The sequence below is a fragment of the Erpetoichthys calabaricus genome, chromosome 2 (genome assembly GCF_900747795.2).
Source record: "Erpetoichthys calabaricus chromosome 2, fErpCal1.3, whole genome shotgun sequence".
In the NCBI taxonomy this organism is placed as follows: domain Eukaryota; kingdom Metazoa; phylum Chordata; class Cladistia; order Polypteriformes; family Polypteridae; genus Erpetoichthys; species Erpetoichthys calabaricus.
In genome coordinates this window covers 111,889,989-111,908,306 of record NC_041395.2, presented here as the reverse complement: position 1 = coordinate 111,908,306, position 18,318 = coordinate 111,889,989, and the positions used below count along the sequence as shown (strand labels likewise).

The 18,318-nt window shown below is 36.7% G+C and overlaps 1 protein-coding gene across 2 annotated transcripts; it reads right to left on the bottom strand.

Moving 5' to 3' along the window:
• Positions 1 to 2,074: 2,074 nt before the first annotated feature.
• LOC114645328 (transmembrane protein 216-like) lies at positions 2,075 to 17,144 on the bottom strand. 2 transcript variants are annotated; one of them, XM_051921837.1, is made up of 6 exons: positions 17,114 to 17,144; positions 16,848 to 16,864; positions 16,231 to 16,324; positions 5,660 to 5,752; positions 3,428 to 3,629; positions 2,075 to 2,200 (listed from the first exon to the last, which is right to left on the bottom strand). In XM_051921837.1, the coding sequence occupies exons 3-6, from the start codon at positions 16,244 to 16,246 to the stop codon at positions 2,185 to 2,187; spliced, it is 327 nt and encodes a 108-aa protein (XP_051777797.1). In that variant the 5' UTR covers positions 16,247 to 16,324; positions 16,848 to 16,864; positions 17,114 to 17,144; the 3' UTR covers positions 2,075 to 2,184. The 2 variants fall into 2 exon arrangements, with proteins under 2 accessions (XP_051777797.1, XP_028649026.2); XM_028793193.2 differs by having other exon boundaries at positions 17,091 to 17,142.
• Positions 17,145 to 18,318: the final 1,174 nt, after the last annotated feature.

Sequence of the window (18,318 nt, the reverse complement as noted above, 5' to 3'; positions counted from 1 at the left end):
CTTTTCCAGTTAATCAAGATGACCTAGTGATTTAGTACTGTAACACATGTTAAACTTTGTTGAAGTTTTTAAAGTAGGCTGACACCAAACCAAGACGCCACATACATTTGCCATCAATTTTTAACCAATTTCAAAACTCTTCTGATGATCTAAAAAGCTGGGAATAATTTACATTGCCTTTACCTTGCTGAATATATTATTATTATTACCTCTGTACTGAATAAGATCACAGGAATACAGCCAAAGGCACATTTGTGCACAATGCTGACAAGATTATTATTATCTATCAGAACTGAAATAAGACAGGTCTTATAGAAACACCAGTAATGACACACTGCACAATAACTTGCAGTGAATACCCTTGACTTGAGTATTCATAGTTTTCATCCTCTTTCTCTGTATGTTTAGCATTCGGTTGCTCAGAGGTTGATGCGCTCGCTGCTTTGTGAGTAGCTCTTCTTTTCTCCACCCTAGCCCCCGCTTCTTCTCTTCTTTCGTTGGCATCTTTTCACGCTAAAACTGATTAAGTCAGTGTTTGTCTTGCAATTACTTAGTATGTTTTGCTTAATTTTTTTTTAATTGAAGCTGGCACTTAAATTATTCTTGAGGCAGATTGAAGACTTAAGATATGAAGAGCTAGGGGAAGTGACTGCGAAGGTGGTAGGGAATGAGAACAGTGCCACTACACATGTGCTGCATGGCTGCCCTGCTGGCTGCTGCTGAGAATTGATTCTACAATAAAATAAATAGAGGAATAACCTTGGAGGTCAATCATCACCCTGAAAGCGGATAGTAGATATCACGTAGTATATGTGTACCAAATTTCAGGTCAATAGTCCAAACAGGTGATTTAAAATCCTGGGCAGACTAACAAACAGCCATGGTAGCGTATTATATATAAAGATTTTTGTGATCAAAACCACCAAGGTAGCCACTCGGGATTAAGTTTATTGACCTTAAACAACAGGCCAACACCCAGCATTTATAAATTAGGCCTTCATTATTCAGCTATAAGATATATAGATATTTTGACTATTTAGTAGTGACAGAACACTGGCTAGTGTGTTTTGACTTGGTGTTCAAAATTAAATCACTTATTTTTTTACAGTATGAAATGTTAAAATATATTATTAGATATTTTTGTCACTGATCAATCTAAAGCACCATCAAAAGTTATAAAAAAAAAAAAAAGTTCTTCTGTGTTAAGTTTTACCAAACATCAGACTCTGTAAGTATTCATTATCTTAAGGAAATGTTTGATAAGAGGAAAAGTCTTTAAATAAGTCCTTATAAGTGTTTAATGAATAACTACTTTAAACACCTGACAAATAATCTAATTTGAATTTAGTTTCAGGCTTTGACAAAAACTTTAATTTAAGCCAGTCCAGTGTGATTCTGAATGTATATTTTGAATTACGTATGCTATATTTAAGGTATACACAGTAATACATTGTTAAAAATAACTTGTTTTTTTTGTAAAGCATATAATTTTACCTTTAGCTTTCTGTTGCATGCGCATCAGACAAGATGATAACTACTGCTACTATAACAGAATCACATGTTAGCTGAATAACCACAGCAAGTGGATGCTAGCATTCAGAAATTCTTCATAGTGTTTATCTTCAGACTGCTCTTTGAAATGGACATAAGGGTATAGAAAATGAGTAGATTTTGTTTTGGATAATTCTATTAAAAATAAAAGTAAATCCATTTTTTATAAAGTATACAAGTCATTTGACTTACCAAATATATTAAATGTATAGTAAAAGGGTTTCCTTTTAAAAATCAAGCTTGTCTTTCCATTTTTTTAAACTTATTTTGCTCCAAATAGTAATTCATTCCAGTTTACATTCTAATAGCATTTTAGCGAAGCTGGGAAATTGCAAACAATTTAAGCTACTCGATAAAGCCTTAGTACATCATTTGGTGTAAATGGGCAGTGCGGCACTACAACATACAGTACCTTGAGTTGTGTCTTTCAAGGGTCTGTTTGCTGTGTTAATTCAGATGGTGGTCTGACCTGGGAAATAAAGTGCAACTATGCAACACTTAAATAAAAAATATAGAATAAACAAAATTGCAAACAAGAATATGAAATTTTATTTACATATATACATACTTTGAAAAAAAAGGATAATTATCTGTGCAACACCAAATGTATTTGCTGACAAGTTCAAAGCAGGTTTAATACATTTTTGCTCTGTAGAAAAAGAAAGACAAAAATAAAATCAATTTAGATCATTATCCAAGTTCTATGTATACTTTCTAGGATGAGATAAGTGCCCAGCAGGTCCAGCACCAGAACACCAACTGCAGGATTAATCATTTTATTGCTATTACTAATATTATTATCATTACATAATTAGCTGACACCTTTCTCCAAGGCAACATCAAATATCTGGATACTTTGCAACTGTATACACTTTTTTTTTTTTTTTACATTTGACCCTACGGAAGCTAAGTGACTTGCTCAGGGTCACATAGTGAGGCAGGGGCAAGAACTGAACTGGCAGTTTAATTTGAAGTACAAATAAAAATTGCACAAACAGGAAAAAAAGGGTCCTTTAAAAATAAAGAAAGTGCTATGTTGACTTTAAAATTACATCAATAAGTAAGACAAGTGGCTTTAGTGTTTATATAGTAGTAGGTAGCCGCTCATGTGTGTGTGTATCATTGTATTCAATTTATGTACATGTAATGCCACCAGTGTGTGGGCTTTCTTCTGTGGTTATGCTTTACTGACAAAAATACAATCAAGGGAATTGTGCAGTATGCCTGTTGCTTCTTAATATTAATTTATGTTCCAAGGGATATTTTAAAGCCTTTTATTCTTGATTTTTTACATTCACCTCCTGGTAGTACTTTTCTGTGATTTTTATCCTGGACTTCTGCTGAAGGGTCCAATTGATCCCACACAGCTTAAGAGACCTACATATAATTTTATCAGAGCCTACAATAAACATAGGTGGAGGCAGCTTAGCAGAAACATTACAATCTCATCTGCTAAGGGGTGTGCAACACTTACTTAACCCAAGTTTCTACGTTTTCATGTTTAAGCAATTTTGAAATATTTTTGCACTTGTACTTTTGTACAAATAAATACAGAAGTTGTATTTAATATATTTTACTTTCATTCAGTTAAAGAAAGTTAGCATTTTGAAAATGTATGTAGACTTTCTCTGTGTTTCAGGTGAAAAATGAGTGTCTTATATGCCTTTTTAATTTTTTCTTTGTATACATACTACAGTATATAAGCTTCTAAGGTGGTGTCAAATAGGTATATATATAGTCAAAGGTTTCTCCCAAAAATTTGCTTTTGCCAATATATACTTAAATGAATCACAATAATTAATTTAGTTTGGTATGAAAAATCATGCAGTAAATTAGGATATAGTTAACATATGTTCCAAAAACTATATTTCAGTACCTGGAGAATGCTGCCAGTGTTGCAATTTCCAGAACAATTTCAAACAGGCAGAAAACCAGAAGAATAGCATTTAGGATGACTTCGACACGCAGGACGTAGGTCTGCAGTAGCAAGTAGTAAACAGCCATCATGGCACAGGGCAAAGTGAGAGTCAGACAGACAGCCAGAGGCAAAGAGCGTTGCGTGAGGTTGCCTTTGGAGCCTGAAAACATAGCATTATAATAAAATCATACTAAAGCATACATTATGTTACAAGCTTAATAAGGTAAAACAACATCCTACCTATTTTAGAAATAAACTTAAATCAGTCCTAAAAAACAAAATGAAAGAAAAACCAAAAACAAATTAGACTAGACATCTAAATTATATTTAGAATGCATGAAAAATTAAAAGCGAAACACTCTTTAATTTCCTTTGTCTAGTTTAGTAATAGGGGGGCTGAAGTCTTACTGGATGAAATGCAGGGCCCACCCCTGGCCTAAGCCACCTGACATACAGTACATACTGCACAAAGGTCAATTTAGAGTTGCCAATTGACCTTTCATGAAAGTCTTTGGGGATGTGTGTAGTACTTTAGCACTGCTGTGTACTACTTTGGTACAGTAAGAAGCTCCATCTTTAGCACAAGTGTCAAAAGTATGTCTTAAAATTTGAGTCTCAAATGTATGTACTCACCAGTGTTATTCTGGTTTGAACTTTAAATTTTCAAAAATCAAATGGCATACATAGAGAGCTTACTATTGTGAAGATGTGCTCCAAACACTCTTATTTTACAGGAACAAACTTCCTTAAGCAATATGCATCAAAGATGTAATTGGTTTGTTTTTAAAGATGTGTGCAAGGGACATTAATGTGCATAACTGTACAGAAATACTAATTTGCTGAAGGACTACTTAAGAAATGTTTGAGAGTTAATCATATGATATGTAATTTTTAAAGCTGTATGAGTGGTTCTGTTTTATTTCTTGAAAGTTTAACTCAGTTTTGTATAAATTTCTGGGTTTTTAATAAATGAAATGCCCCCTAATGCTTTATTACCTGCCTATTTTATTCTGGGTAATTGCTTTTACATGCTCATTACTACAGCCTATAACTGTTAAAATACAACTGAATATTTAGTACTATATATTCTTCCAAATTAATATAAAAGTATTACAGTAAAAGCACCTCCTTAAAGTTCCAGAATCCTGGGTTTCAATCTCTCACCTAGTTGCTGTCTGAGTTGAGTTTGGACATTCTCCCAGTCTGAACAGTATTTCATTTGGGTACTCTGATTTTCCTTCCACATCCCCAAAAGATGGGTTCGATAGGTTAATTAGCTATTCAAAATTGACTCAGTGGGTATGTGCATGAAGGGATTCTATTATGGACTGGCACCTTTTTCCGCGGCTGTTTCCTGACTTGTGCCCAGTTCTGCTGGGACAGGCTGTAACTCCAATATCCCCCACACCCCCTGACCTTGACATATACTGAAATATAAAGTTAACTTGAGAATGTTATGTTATTTAACAATAAAGTTTCTGACGTCTGAGATTAAATTATTGTTTTTAAAGAATCTTATTCATAAAAAGTGTCATTATATTTAATAATTAGTTTAGAGTAATATCAACACATAACAGGTGGCATAACAGCAAAGTGGAAGAGCTGCTGCCTTGAAGCAAGAACACCAGGGTTCATGTCCCAGTGCTCCTTGGGTCTGTTTCGAATTTCTCCAGGTACACAAATTTCCTCCTACAGTTCAAAGACATACGGATAAGGTGGACTGACAATGCTAAATTGGCTTCTGATACATATGTGTGAGTGTGCGTGTGTTCACCTTGCAATGGGCTGGAGCCTTGCCCAGGTCATTTTCCTGTCTTGAACCCGATACTTGCTGGGATAGGTTCTAGCTTTTCAGTGATTCTACACTGGATAAGAGGTTTAGAAAATTGATGGAAGGATGAATGGATCAAGACATTCCTCCCTATTTAATACATTTTACATTTATTCAGTTAAGTCAAAATATTTACTATACTTGCATCACCTTATTTGTGGTGAATATATTGTAAATATTGGTACAAATTAACTTAATGTAAAGTTACTTGCACACAATAAGTGCATCAAGCCTATAACCTACTACCATTACCAATAAAGTCACAGTTCACTGCTTTGAAGCCTAAATAAGTAAATGTTACCTTTCTTTGCCATTTTATTGTTTTGGCAAGATATATTGCAACTCTGCATTTAACTCACCAAAGAAGAGACGGAGTATCTCCACACCGAGATAGAGGAAAAGCATAACAAGATCAAGGGTGAGGTTAGCCGGAGAATACGGGAGCACCAGACCTTGAAGATAAACAAATATTCATTTAGCAAGAATATGCATATATACTTAATACATTTCTGCAGAATTGCTTGAGGTAAAGCATGTAATGCATGTTTCCATGCAAACACTTTGTCTGTAAATTATTGATAAATTGTATAGGTCAGATGTTCCCAATTTAGGTTTCCTTAACCTCCTTGGTGTTTCAAGCCTCCTAAGCGTGACTCAGGCTTGAAATTCTATGCAAAAATGTTTATTCCAGATTCATACCTGAGGCGATGTGTAATGATCCCCTTTATAGCGTTAAGCTCAAAAAACTCTCGGGCTGTATTCTGCTGCACATCTAATGGATGAAATAACATGGTGCTGCAAAAAATCATGAATATTTCTAAGCTTTCTCCCAGTTTATCATAACTCAACTCACCTATATTCACAAGAAGAGTGGAGCTTTCAAACAAAAACACCATGGCAAACTTTTAGATCAAACTGAAACCGAACTATTGCTCAAATCGAGCAACAGTAATGACAATATGAGCAGTGCTGGAAATGTAACAGTAAATCACTTGCTTGTTACTGCAGACAACATGTGGGTGTTTTTCAGTCTACTGATACTGCAAAGCATAGTGGGTAAATCAGTCCAGAGATGGTATAGGTCCACAAACCAGTTGATGCAGACACCCATTTCTGACAAAATTATCAGTCATTATGAAATACGTACCTGCATTTCACTAATACTTGATGAAGCCAATCATACAGCACTGAAATTATACAAACTGTGGGATGTGTATCATCAAAAATATGCAGAAGGTGTACATTCCAAGTTGTGACATAAATACTGCAATCAAGTGGAAGAACAGGCAAGATGTTAACACCCCCAAGTACTGTTCACAATGTGGCAACTGTCAATTTACATATCGGGGGAAATGTGTAAGTCACTCAGCCTCGCATTGTAGTAGCCTAAAATAACACAAGGGGTGCATGGAAATGAGACACTGATATTCAACCCCTCATACACAAGGAACAGAAAAAATAATACAAAAATATTCCTCAACATCTACTCAAACAATGCCTGTGTGCATTGGTGAATTTTTCAAAACATATCATAGGAAGAAGAAATATTAATTCTGCATCAATACAGCAGTGGCCACTAGATATACTGTAGCATTATATTTTGATAATGTTAATATTTTGATATTTACATGTTTCTGTTACAAACAACATTTTTGTTGCTAAAAAAATCTGTGCTTTTGGCTTATTTTTCTGGGGGTAAATATGACGCTAAGAAGGCTACACCCCAAGTATCAACAGGAAACCGCATTTTGTTTCTGCAAGTATTTTATTGACTTATGAAATTAGAAAAAGCTATTAAGTCATAATTTGGTACTGTATTTTATAAGATGTATCAATAATATGAAGCCATCTCTAGAACAAAACATACATGAAATTTCCTCATACTCACAAATATCATTTATAACTTTTTCTAATACAGTGAGCCATAAATCATGCTTATGAAGATCCCTAATAATATGATTACTTTTAACATAAAGCAAGGCTATCAACTGAATCAATTTTTCAAAACTGATCAACCCTCTTAACAAAAAAATGATCCTCCACATATACAGCCAGTATATTAATCAAGGGCCAACTTTTGGCAGTAATTACAGTAGGCTCACATATTCATTTAACTTGTCAATTTAGTTTGCATATTTACTTGTTTATTTGTATTTACTTGCATATTTATACTCATCTAATCAAGAATTGTTTCCAACTTTCTTTCCCAATGTCTACAATAAACAAACTATTTGACGATGCACAGGGCTAGACTGGGTGTAGATACATGTAGATGCCAAAGAGGGCTTCTTCCTTCTTTGATTAAAACATTACCCCTGCCACATACATTAAGAAAAGTACTGTCAGTAGGTCAATTTCTAACATGCTTAATCCTGAACAGGGTTTGCTTGTGGGTGCTGGAGGCTATCCCAGCTAGCATAGGGTACAAGACAGAAACAGACCCTGAACCCAGTCTATCACAAGGCAAAAAGTATTGTGACATGGTCAAAATTTTGGTTCCAGTTTTTCATCTGATTTACAAATTTTAGTCATCTGTCAACATGAATTGACTGGTATCATGATCTGGGTGTCAGGATGTGAGTCTCTGGATATGATAAATCAAAAATAAATCAGTGTAAATACAGCTACGCAATGTTATCACCATTGTAAATGCATTTCAATAGATTTACGCTCATTAAAATATGAATTCTCTTCAGCACAGTTGGGAAGGAGGGTATACTCTTTTTTATAGCAAGATATGATTCCTCCAGTTTATTCCTACAATATTTTACTGGCAGCTTTATTTAGGTTGTGTGGTATGAGTTGCACACTTGTTTAGTGATTGTAATAATCAATCAAATTGGTGAAGAGCAGAAAGGTGTAATCTGAACAACACTGGCTTTTCATACACTGTACTTGCAGTTTATACTGGCCATGAGATGGACCCTGATCAAGTTTTTACAAGCTGTCCTTAATTGCCCTACACTGCAAAACATGCATATACAAAAAACTTTAAATGGGAGTTGTTTTGCTTGTGTACCGTATTTAGCCAAAAAAAAATCTGCCCAAAGGGTAAGTAAAATTTACTTGACAAGATTTATTAAAGTAAGCTAAATAATCATAAATACAAATTTTTGGATAAGCCAATAATTATTAAAATAAGGAAACTAGATTTAATATAGTTATTAAAACACTTTTACTTGGATTAGATTAAATTTTTTGGAGTGTAGGTAACCTTTTCAATGTACAGTAAGTTAGGGTCAGCCATTGAAGGAGTAAACAAAATGGTAAAACTAGCCAGTCCCTGGGCCATCATGCAAAGTAATGAAACACAATATTCAAACTGCACTACAAAATAAAAACAAATAGGCATCGAAGTAAGCACAATTTACTTGTCACAATTAACATACAGTGATATAAATGCAAACTTGCAGCAATACATAAAAATAAAAATCTGTGTAAAAATGTACTATCCATTTCCTCCCAGTCAAAAACAAGTCCTTAACAGCAACTGTCTCTGCTCAATAAAGCATTAAAAGCTATCTACGTGTATAACCTCTAAACAGAGGGGGAGGAAATGGAGGTGGGTAGGTATGTTGCCAGGCATTGGGTTAACATGGTTTGATAATTAACTATCAGTCACTATGAAATTTTCAATGCACAAAGCTGCCCAAAATCAGAAATATGAATTTATTGTAATGGCTGTAAGGGTTAGTGTAGATGAAAAAGAAATTATCTTTGAACCAATACATGATTTTTGAATGTAATGTTTATAGTTAGCTTTTCAAAAAAATAAATTCTTAAAAGGAAAATTAAACCAATACATTCAACACATAGAATCCATCCATCCATCCATTTTCCAACCCGCTGAATCCGAACACAGGGTCACGGGGGTCTGCTGGAGCCAATCTCAGCCAACACAGGGCACAAGGCAGGAAACAATCCCGGGCAGGGTGCCAACCCACCGCAGGACACACACAAACACACCCACACACCAAGCACACACTAGGGCCAATTTAGAATCGCCAATCCACCTAACCTGCATGTCTTTGGACTGTGGGAGGAAACCGGAGCACCTGGAGGAAACCCACGCAGACACGGGGAGAACATGCAAACTCCACGCAGGGAGGACCCGGGAAGCGAACCCAGGTCCCCAGGTCTCCCAACTGCGAGGCAGCAGCGCTACCCACTGCGCCACCGTGCCGCCCACACATAGAATCCTGTGTGCCAATACACTAATGTACTAGATAGTCAACCTCATTTGATTGATTGAACAGTTAGTCATTAAAATGAGACACCCTGGTTAATAATACCAAAATAAACTTATAGAAAATATTTTATTTTTATATTAAACAGTATGTGTTGTGTAATAAGTTAACGTTAAGTAGGAAACATGTCACAAACTGTCTCTTTACTAATGAAAAGCATATTAGGCATTTTGTTTGAAAACAGTGACATATTAAAATGTATCAGTCACTGCAGCCCGTCAGATCAGAAAACAAGAATACAGAGCTGATGTATCCAGCATGCTCTTGCCACACTAATAAGATACATGTCACTGACTGCAGTTTGCAATATACTGTATGAGAGAAATATGCTATGAATACTATCACCTTGTTTTGCCTACATTTACCTTTAGGCCTTTTGTTTTGCTGATTTACATTTTTTATTAAATTCAATTCAGATTGTTAAGTTCACTTCCATTTATAAGGTAAGCATGCTATACATTAATTTCCAGTACAGGCCTTCTGAGATCAGGCTGGCAAGGGATTGTCAGGGGGTGAGCAGACCACCAGGATGTCATAAAGCAGGGCTAGGCTCAACTATAGGACTGAGAGAGAGACACACAGAGAAAAATGCTCACTGAAAGAGGAAAAGTCAGTGTGGCTATACAGGGGCAGTCTGGAGGACATATGCCTTGTATGTGTGCTGCATGCCTTGGAAGGGTACTAAGCAGAGAGATTTGTGGCCCGACAGTAAATTTACAATGCTGTCTCCAGATGCCAGCCACATGTCAGGATACCTTACATCTCTCATTGAAAAGACAGTGAGGCCAAAAAAGAAACACCAGAGATGATAACCTCTCCAGGTGTCACTAGAGTTTACATGGCCTCTCTCTCTTTCTCTGTCAGATTAGGCAGCTGGGGAGTTGTGTTGAAGACCAGGACCTTTAAGTGCAATTGTAGGATTAAAGATGCAGGGACATCAGAAACCACTAGAGGGTTTTCTAGCTTGTTTAACAAGAGAATCTTTATGCTTGAAGACAAAAAGACATATAATAGGGTGCAGTGATTGCTGTCTTGCATCAAGGAGGCTATGGTTCATGTACTGGGTCAGCCCTGTTTGGAGTTTCCATGTTCTACTCATGTCTCACATGGGATTCCTCCTGGTGGTCCGGTTTCTTCCCACAGTCCAAAAGCATGCAGGTTAAGTGGATTGGTGAAGTTAAATTGGCCCTATTGTGTGTGTGTGTGTCGTTGTGCTTACCCTGCGATGAACTGGCACAATGTCCAGACATTTTTCTTGCCTTGCATCCTAGGTTTGCTAGGATAGGCTCCAGCTTTCCCCAAATCTTCCCAGGATGAAGTGGGTTTAGGAGGTGGATGGATGGATGGAGGGCGGCATGGTGGCGTAGTGGTAGCACTGCTGCCTCGCAGTTAGGAGACCCGGGTTCGCTTCCCAGGTCCTCCCTGCGTGGAGTTTGCATGTTCTCCCCGTGTCTGCGTGGGTTTCCTCCGGGCGCTCCGGTTTCCTCCCACAGTCCAAAGACATACAGGTTAGGTGGACTGGTGACTCTAAATTGGCCCTAGTGTGTGCTTGGTGTGTGGGTGTGTTTGTGTGTGTCCTGCGGTGAGTTGGCACCCTGCCCAGGATTGGTTCCCTGCCTTGTGCCCTGTGTTGGCTGGGATTGGCTCCAGCAGACCCCCTTACCCTGTGTTTGGATTCAGCGGGTTGGAAAATGGATGGATGGATGGATGGATGAAGACATACAGCACCTAAAAAGTTATAAACTGCAGTCTTCTAATAGCAGAAAATCAATAAATTCATACAGAAATGCAAAATGTTCTCCATGAATAAGATTTCATAATCTCATAAAAACACATTGTGGGACAAGCAGTTTATTCAGACTTTATCAGGGCGCATATGATTTGATCTTAGTATTTGCACATCTTCTGAAGCAGGAGCTTTAACAATGTGCTGTAAATACAAATATTAAGATCTCCTTAAGCTAACGTGCAAATATGTTCAGAGAAGACCAGAATCTCTTTTTTTAATGAACTGTCGACGATTATAGAAATATGACATAGTTTTGCTTAGAGCCAACATATGTTGCCAAGTGCTACTATACTTTTGGTTTGTGTTTAAATACTAAATAAAAACACTAACAAAATGTACTCTGATAGTATTTTATTCTTTCTTATACTAGCCTTTGTGAGAACTGTTTGAAAAATGTACTGTATACAAATCAAATATTATAGTTAAGAAGAGCAATAAATATGTGAGACCATATGTGGTTACTTTCACATATCATTAATATTCATAACTAATGTCAACAAAACAACTGCAAATCAAGGTCAGACTACAAGCTGTATAAATATTTCAATAATATATTAGGTGTACGGAAGACAAAAACATTCACAAAATACTTGAATTGCCTACACACTGAGCACATATATGCACAGCATACTAAATTTTCTTTTCCCTTCTTCTTCTTTATTTTTTCCCACTTCTATTTGGGGTCATTGTGCTTGATCAACCTTTTGCCAAACAGCTTGGTCATGCACCTTCTCGCCAGTCAGACCCTTTTCATTCTTCTTTTCATTTATCCATCCACCTCCACTTTGACATCCCTTGCTTTCTTTTCCCCTGTACTTCCATTTCCATCACTCTTTTGCCAACATTTATCTATTATTATTTGTCTCTCCTCATGACACGTCCATACCACTTCAACCTACATTCCTGTACTGTCCTAGATATCTCTCCCACGTTTGTTGTACCTCTGATTGTTTTATTTCTTATTCTGTTCTTTTTATTAACTCAACATATCCAGCTCCACATTCTCATTTCTGGCATAGCTAACTTAAACAACACAGCTAACTCCTGTACTCCCTTTACTGCTGATGTCTATGCTAAATATGTCATTGCTGGTTTTAATACTATCTTTAAAACTTTACCTTTAACCTTTGCCTCAATTCTTTTATTACACAATATTCTTGTTCCATCCATGCTACACTCTATGGGTTATTTTCCATCTCTGACTACCACTGATGCCACTAAATGGGCCTCTCCATATTTTTAGATAAAACAGTGCAGATTTGTAGTGTCTTGCAATAATACATGGTGGTGTTTATGGGTTCATACTGACTCTCTATAACCAGATTTACACCAGTGAAGTCCAAAGTATACAAAATAATCATTTTATTAACAAATACAAAACAGATTAGCAAATACAAAACACAACAGTAGCAAAGCACCAGAATAAAATTGTTGTCACTTGATGTCACTGTTGCCTCATAAAACTAATGCTCTTGTCAACAGATTTAGTCATAGGGTGGGTGATTGGGAAACCACGGAATTAAAAAAAAAATTATTGACACAACATCTGACCTTGTATATTATTGTGTTCTGTGATAAAGTAGGTTGGCTCCTACTTTGTGTCCAATGCTGTCAATATAGATTCTTAGCCCCTGTGACCTTAAATTGGATTTGGTAGGTTTGAAAATGTATTATTGTTTACAGTCTAATTATTTTACTTTTAATATACAGTATACTGTAACCAATACATTTTCAATGTATTGGTAAAACATATGACATGTGTAATAATTAGAATACAACCAATTTTAAGGTGATTTCGAAACAAAGATGTAACTTCCTTCACTTAACTTACTAATTTTATTTACTAGATAGTTGCTTTTTGGATGGCTATGGCTTGTTGTGATTGCTTTAAAGCCATCTCTTTTGTATTTACTGCAGTGTCCTGATAAAATATTCAACACGTCAGCAGGGCTGTACATTGGGACTGACATCCTGTAGGACCCAACATAAAAGCTGCAGGCACTGGTCCTTTTCACTGTCAAGTGGGTGGTAATGGGGGGCCAGAACTGAGATCACTGGACAAATGTAGGATGGCAAATTCTCTATAATGTTCAATAAAACCCCAGTTAAATATCCTGGCCCTTTAATTATGAACATAAAACTTTACATTTTGAAAGTAATGTTTTGTTTCTCTATTAAAAATCCATTTAAAATGCCATTACTTACTTAATGATGTTGTTCATATGAACCAGTGACTAAAAGTAGGGATGCACCGATACCACTTTTTTGTAAAACGAGTACGAGTACTTGCATTTCAGTACTCGCCGATACCGAGTACTTGCCGATACCGAGTACTTAATAAAAACATGATTTAAATTTACAGGTAACAGCTTTAGTCATATAATTTAACAAAAAAAACAAGAAACTCTCATCTATCCACTGGGAGGTTAGGCTAATTAGCGACACGGGGCTAACACTGCTTGTCCAAATATCCGTGGTGAAACTAAACGCAGAGGAGGCTTGCAGTAGGCTGTGGATATGTTTTTTCACGGAGTCGTGTAGTTTAGGCAGCTCCGTGTCAGTCATGTAGCGGCGGCTTGGGACATCATACCTGGGCTCCAGAACATGGAGGAGACGCAGGAATCCCACATTTTCTACCTCCGAGAGTGGCTGGTCACTCAATGCAATGTACTCGATAATTGCCTGTGTTATTTTCACAGCACGTGGATTGTCTCTGGACATTTTCTCTCGTCTTGCAAGAGTTTGCTGCAGCGTGGGTTGTGTTGGTTTAGAAGCGTGGGTAAACTCTTTGTACTCGTTGTCGTGTTGGGATTTTAGGTGCTTGATTAAATTACTTGTGTTAAATGCGCTACCTTTTGAGCCTCCTCTGGACAATTTCGCTGAGCACGATTTGCAGTCCGCCTTTGTTTTGTCGTCTTCATTCACTTTGAAATACAGTAGTTCCACACGGCTGACATGTCTAGCCTCGCCTTCTCCCCGCTCTGAGCTGCAGCCGGGGCCTGGGGGCGGGCACTTGGCACCTGTGATTAACCCCTTACACGCCGCTCAAACATAGACATTTCTCAGACCGTGGTACCGGTCCCCGGTATCAGGGGACTTTTAACGAGTACGAGTACTTTAGAAAATGTGGTATCGAGGCCGATACCAGATACCCGTTTCGGTATCGGTGCATCCCTAACTAAAAGCATATTTAGGAAATTGAGTTAGCAGATGAGCAAAGTGTAATCAAAACTGTCCAGAAGAGCACAGTAAAAAAAGACAAATGGGTCAGGTTTTTGATGTTTTTAAATACTCTGATGAAAAGGATTTGGTCTATCTGAGTGCTGACAAATACAGCAGAGTTTTAAGGTACATTGGACATAAATTAGGTACTACATATCCTGTTCTGTCATTTTAGCTACTCTGTCACATTTAGCTGTACAAGGCTAATCATACAGTGTCTGCTGTCTTTACAGATAGTGAAACATGCTGCAGAAAATTATCAAAATTCACTATCAGAAATTGCTGCTAAAGCTGAAAACAAAAGCAAAAGATACAAGCCAAATGTGTGTATGAATGCTCCACTCTCCAACCAGACAATGGAGAAACATGGGGAAAATATAAGCATAGGCTTATTTGACTGATATTACAATTTGTCAGGACAAAAGCTTGTGTGGATGTCACATGTGTTTAATCCTCTTGGCTAAATGAAACTGTGCCTCAAAGAGAAGAAAGCTGGATATGATCTCAACGGGTACTAAGCAAGGAAAAACAGTTAAATGTGTTGTATTTGTGTGTGAAGAATGTAGTCTCTGTAATGTTGTGGTTGGTAAAGACTTTGTGAAACTTGCACAATACTTCTATGGTACAGCTACTAAAAGACAGTGTTGTTTTTTTCATTAAAATGAAAATCCTCTTTTAAGAAAATTGCCTATTTTGAGGGATTGGAATAAGTTGTGATCTGCACAACAAGAAGACTGTGCACAATGGAAATCCAGAATTTAAAATGTAGTTTATTCTTGTATAACACTCTTCACAGATTTATAAATACACATATTTATAAATATAACAAAACTGAAGGTAAATTAACTTACTACAATTTTGTTCATAAAACAAACAAAAAGATAAAAAAAACAAAGAACTACATTGTAAAAGTATACATATTTTATTATGTAAGTAATAAAATTACACTTTTGGGAACATTTTAAAAATGTCATTTTATACCATTTTGCAGCAGAATTATCTGTGCTGTATATTTTACAACAACTACAATAGCACATTTTCAGTATTTTTGTAATACAACGTATTTTACACCCTTTTGACATTACATATATCAAGAAATAGTGTCTTTGTGATAAATCTGCATCATTTGACCTGTGTAACTGGATACACTTGCACACCTGCCTATAATGAGCATGCAAAAACTACAGTTTCAAATTCCAAATTAACCATTAACACAGCAAACAGCTTATTTAACATACAGTACTAGCAGTACAGTGAAATTGTAATTTGCATGTCTAAAAAACAGGCAAAACGTTGCCACTCTCCGGCACAATAATAAGCAAGAAGATTCTCAAACCACCTTAACCAAATGCAGGGTCGTAGAAGCTGTAGCCCACCCCAGCAGCACTGGGAGCAAGGCAGGAAACATCTCTAGAGGGTGCCAGGGACAAAATGGAATCACCAAATAACATAACTTTAATGTCATTGGGTATGTGACATGAAAACCCATGTAGAGAACATCCACGCGCCACATGGGCTCAACACAACTGGGTGTTGGATTTCAACCCTTGATGCAGATTTTAGCAATTATATGTAATTGGAAAAGTCAGTTTCTAAACATTGTGGAAACAGTTTAATGCAGTTTAAGTATACCTATATTATACCACATATTTGAATTTTTAAACTTAATTACCTTTGTAAATAAACATCAGTATCTCAGCAATGAAGTAGCAGGTGAAATACCAGGTATTGAGAAAGAACAAAAACTCCAGTGGCGCTGAAGATAACTGTTGGACATATGTAAGGAAAAGACGATCTCGTCTACTGTACAATGCAGCACTGAAATTTCTGATTTATAAAAAGTAATCTGCAGCTAAATGAATAACACAGAATCCTATAACAGGCATGAGTAGGTACCCAGATGATCTGCGATTATACTTTTATTACCTGACGCCTTTTGCCAGATCACTGCCACCGTACAGTTATTTAGATGTTTCAACACCCGGAACATCCACAGGTTAAACAGCTCTACGAATCGGTTTGGGGGATTGTCGAGCCCAGCAGCTTATTCTCTATACTAAGCTGTCTACAAAAGCTGGCAAAGAATTGCCACAAGCAGCGCGGACAACAGCATCCTGACGATGTGTCAAGGCTGATCTTTTAGGGTCGCCGTAAACCGGACGACCATCCACATATGGCAAAGTGTGAGATAATTCTTTTTATGAACAGACCAACAAACACTGATTTCTAATTAGGCATATATTCTACAAAGAAAATCACAATCAAGTATTTCATCATCTGAAAGGATACAATTGGAATGCCCTTCCCTGAAAAAAAGAATAAAATTCAACGTTATATTCTAACAGTAAATACCATACTTACATTTGAAACAACAAAGATACACTCTAACAAATGCAAACACATTTTCACACAATTGAATTAAGCGTGGAAAAGCATACTGTCATTCTCTCTCTCTATATCTCCCTCCCGCCTACATACTCTGTATATAAAACCACAAAACTGGTGCAAAGCCGTTAAGAGCGACTTTCTTACCTCGAGCCGCCATTTTTACTCACCATGGAAACGGCTTCTCCAGCAACCGCGAATCACTTCCGGTTGCCCTTTATTTAAAATGGGCGTGTCTCGTGTCTGACGCCCGAAGTCGTTCATCTTCCTCGAATTTGTTGTCAATCATTTGGATGCAACTATTCAGTTTTACTGCGATGCGGGCTAGCAAGTTCATTTTTTTATTATCGTATTTCATTTTCTCTTTCCTCCATTACATGCCGAAACTAAGTGTCAGTTTAATGACGCTATTCTTATTTAACGTTTGTAGCCGGAAAAAGTGTTTGAGATGTAAGAGTGCAATCTTTAAATCTGGTAAAATAAACGAATATAGTTGTCGTACAGTTATGCATTACTAACGTAGAATGTTTCTGACAGCGACATGATGCGGACGAATTGGCTGGTACACATAGTTTGGAGTTAACGATTACATAACAGAGTAAGGAGGATCGAAAGGTGCTTTAAACTATTGCTTTTGTAAGTTTTACTAAAATCTATTTATTTTCAAGACAGGAGAGTAGCAGGGAGCTTCAGTCATAGTGGGTCTGATAATAGAGGAGAATCCATATTTCCATTTTACTACCTTCAGGAACTGAAAATAACAATTAGACTGAAAATACCTAATCAAGTGCTTTATTTTTTTGTTTCGTTCACAGAATTTCCATTCTGTTCCTTTTATGTGTATGTCCTATTGTTATATTGCCCTCTAGTGGTCAATTTAAATATAATCCAAATATTTTGCTGCCAGTAGTGTTTTTGTATCATGTTTAAACATGGTAATAGTTAAGTATTCCTGTTCTTCTTCACTCCACTAACCAATTATTCATTATTATAGAACTAAATTTAGTGAAAGAATGCTTATTGGCCACTACAGATGATTAAAACTGCAGTGGCACGTCTGGTGTTCAACTAGCCGAGGCAGGCACATCACTGCTCTTTTCAGATCACTACATTGGTTTCTGTAGTGGCACATATTAAGTTCAAATCCTTGTTGCTTGCCTACAGAGTATTCAATAGAGCAGCACCTGTGTAATATAATATGCTGGTACCCCTCCACGATAAAAGAAGTACCCACAATTGTCAAAATTGAAACTGACAGAAATATTTGGTACCCATCATTGTTTATTCCGTGTTTAACACAAATGAGACTTTGCTTTAGAGTTTTGTTGCAAAAGAATATTTCAAGTAATAACACAAATATAAATGGCATGGACAG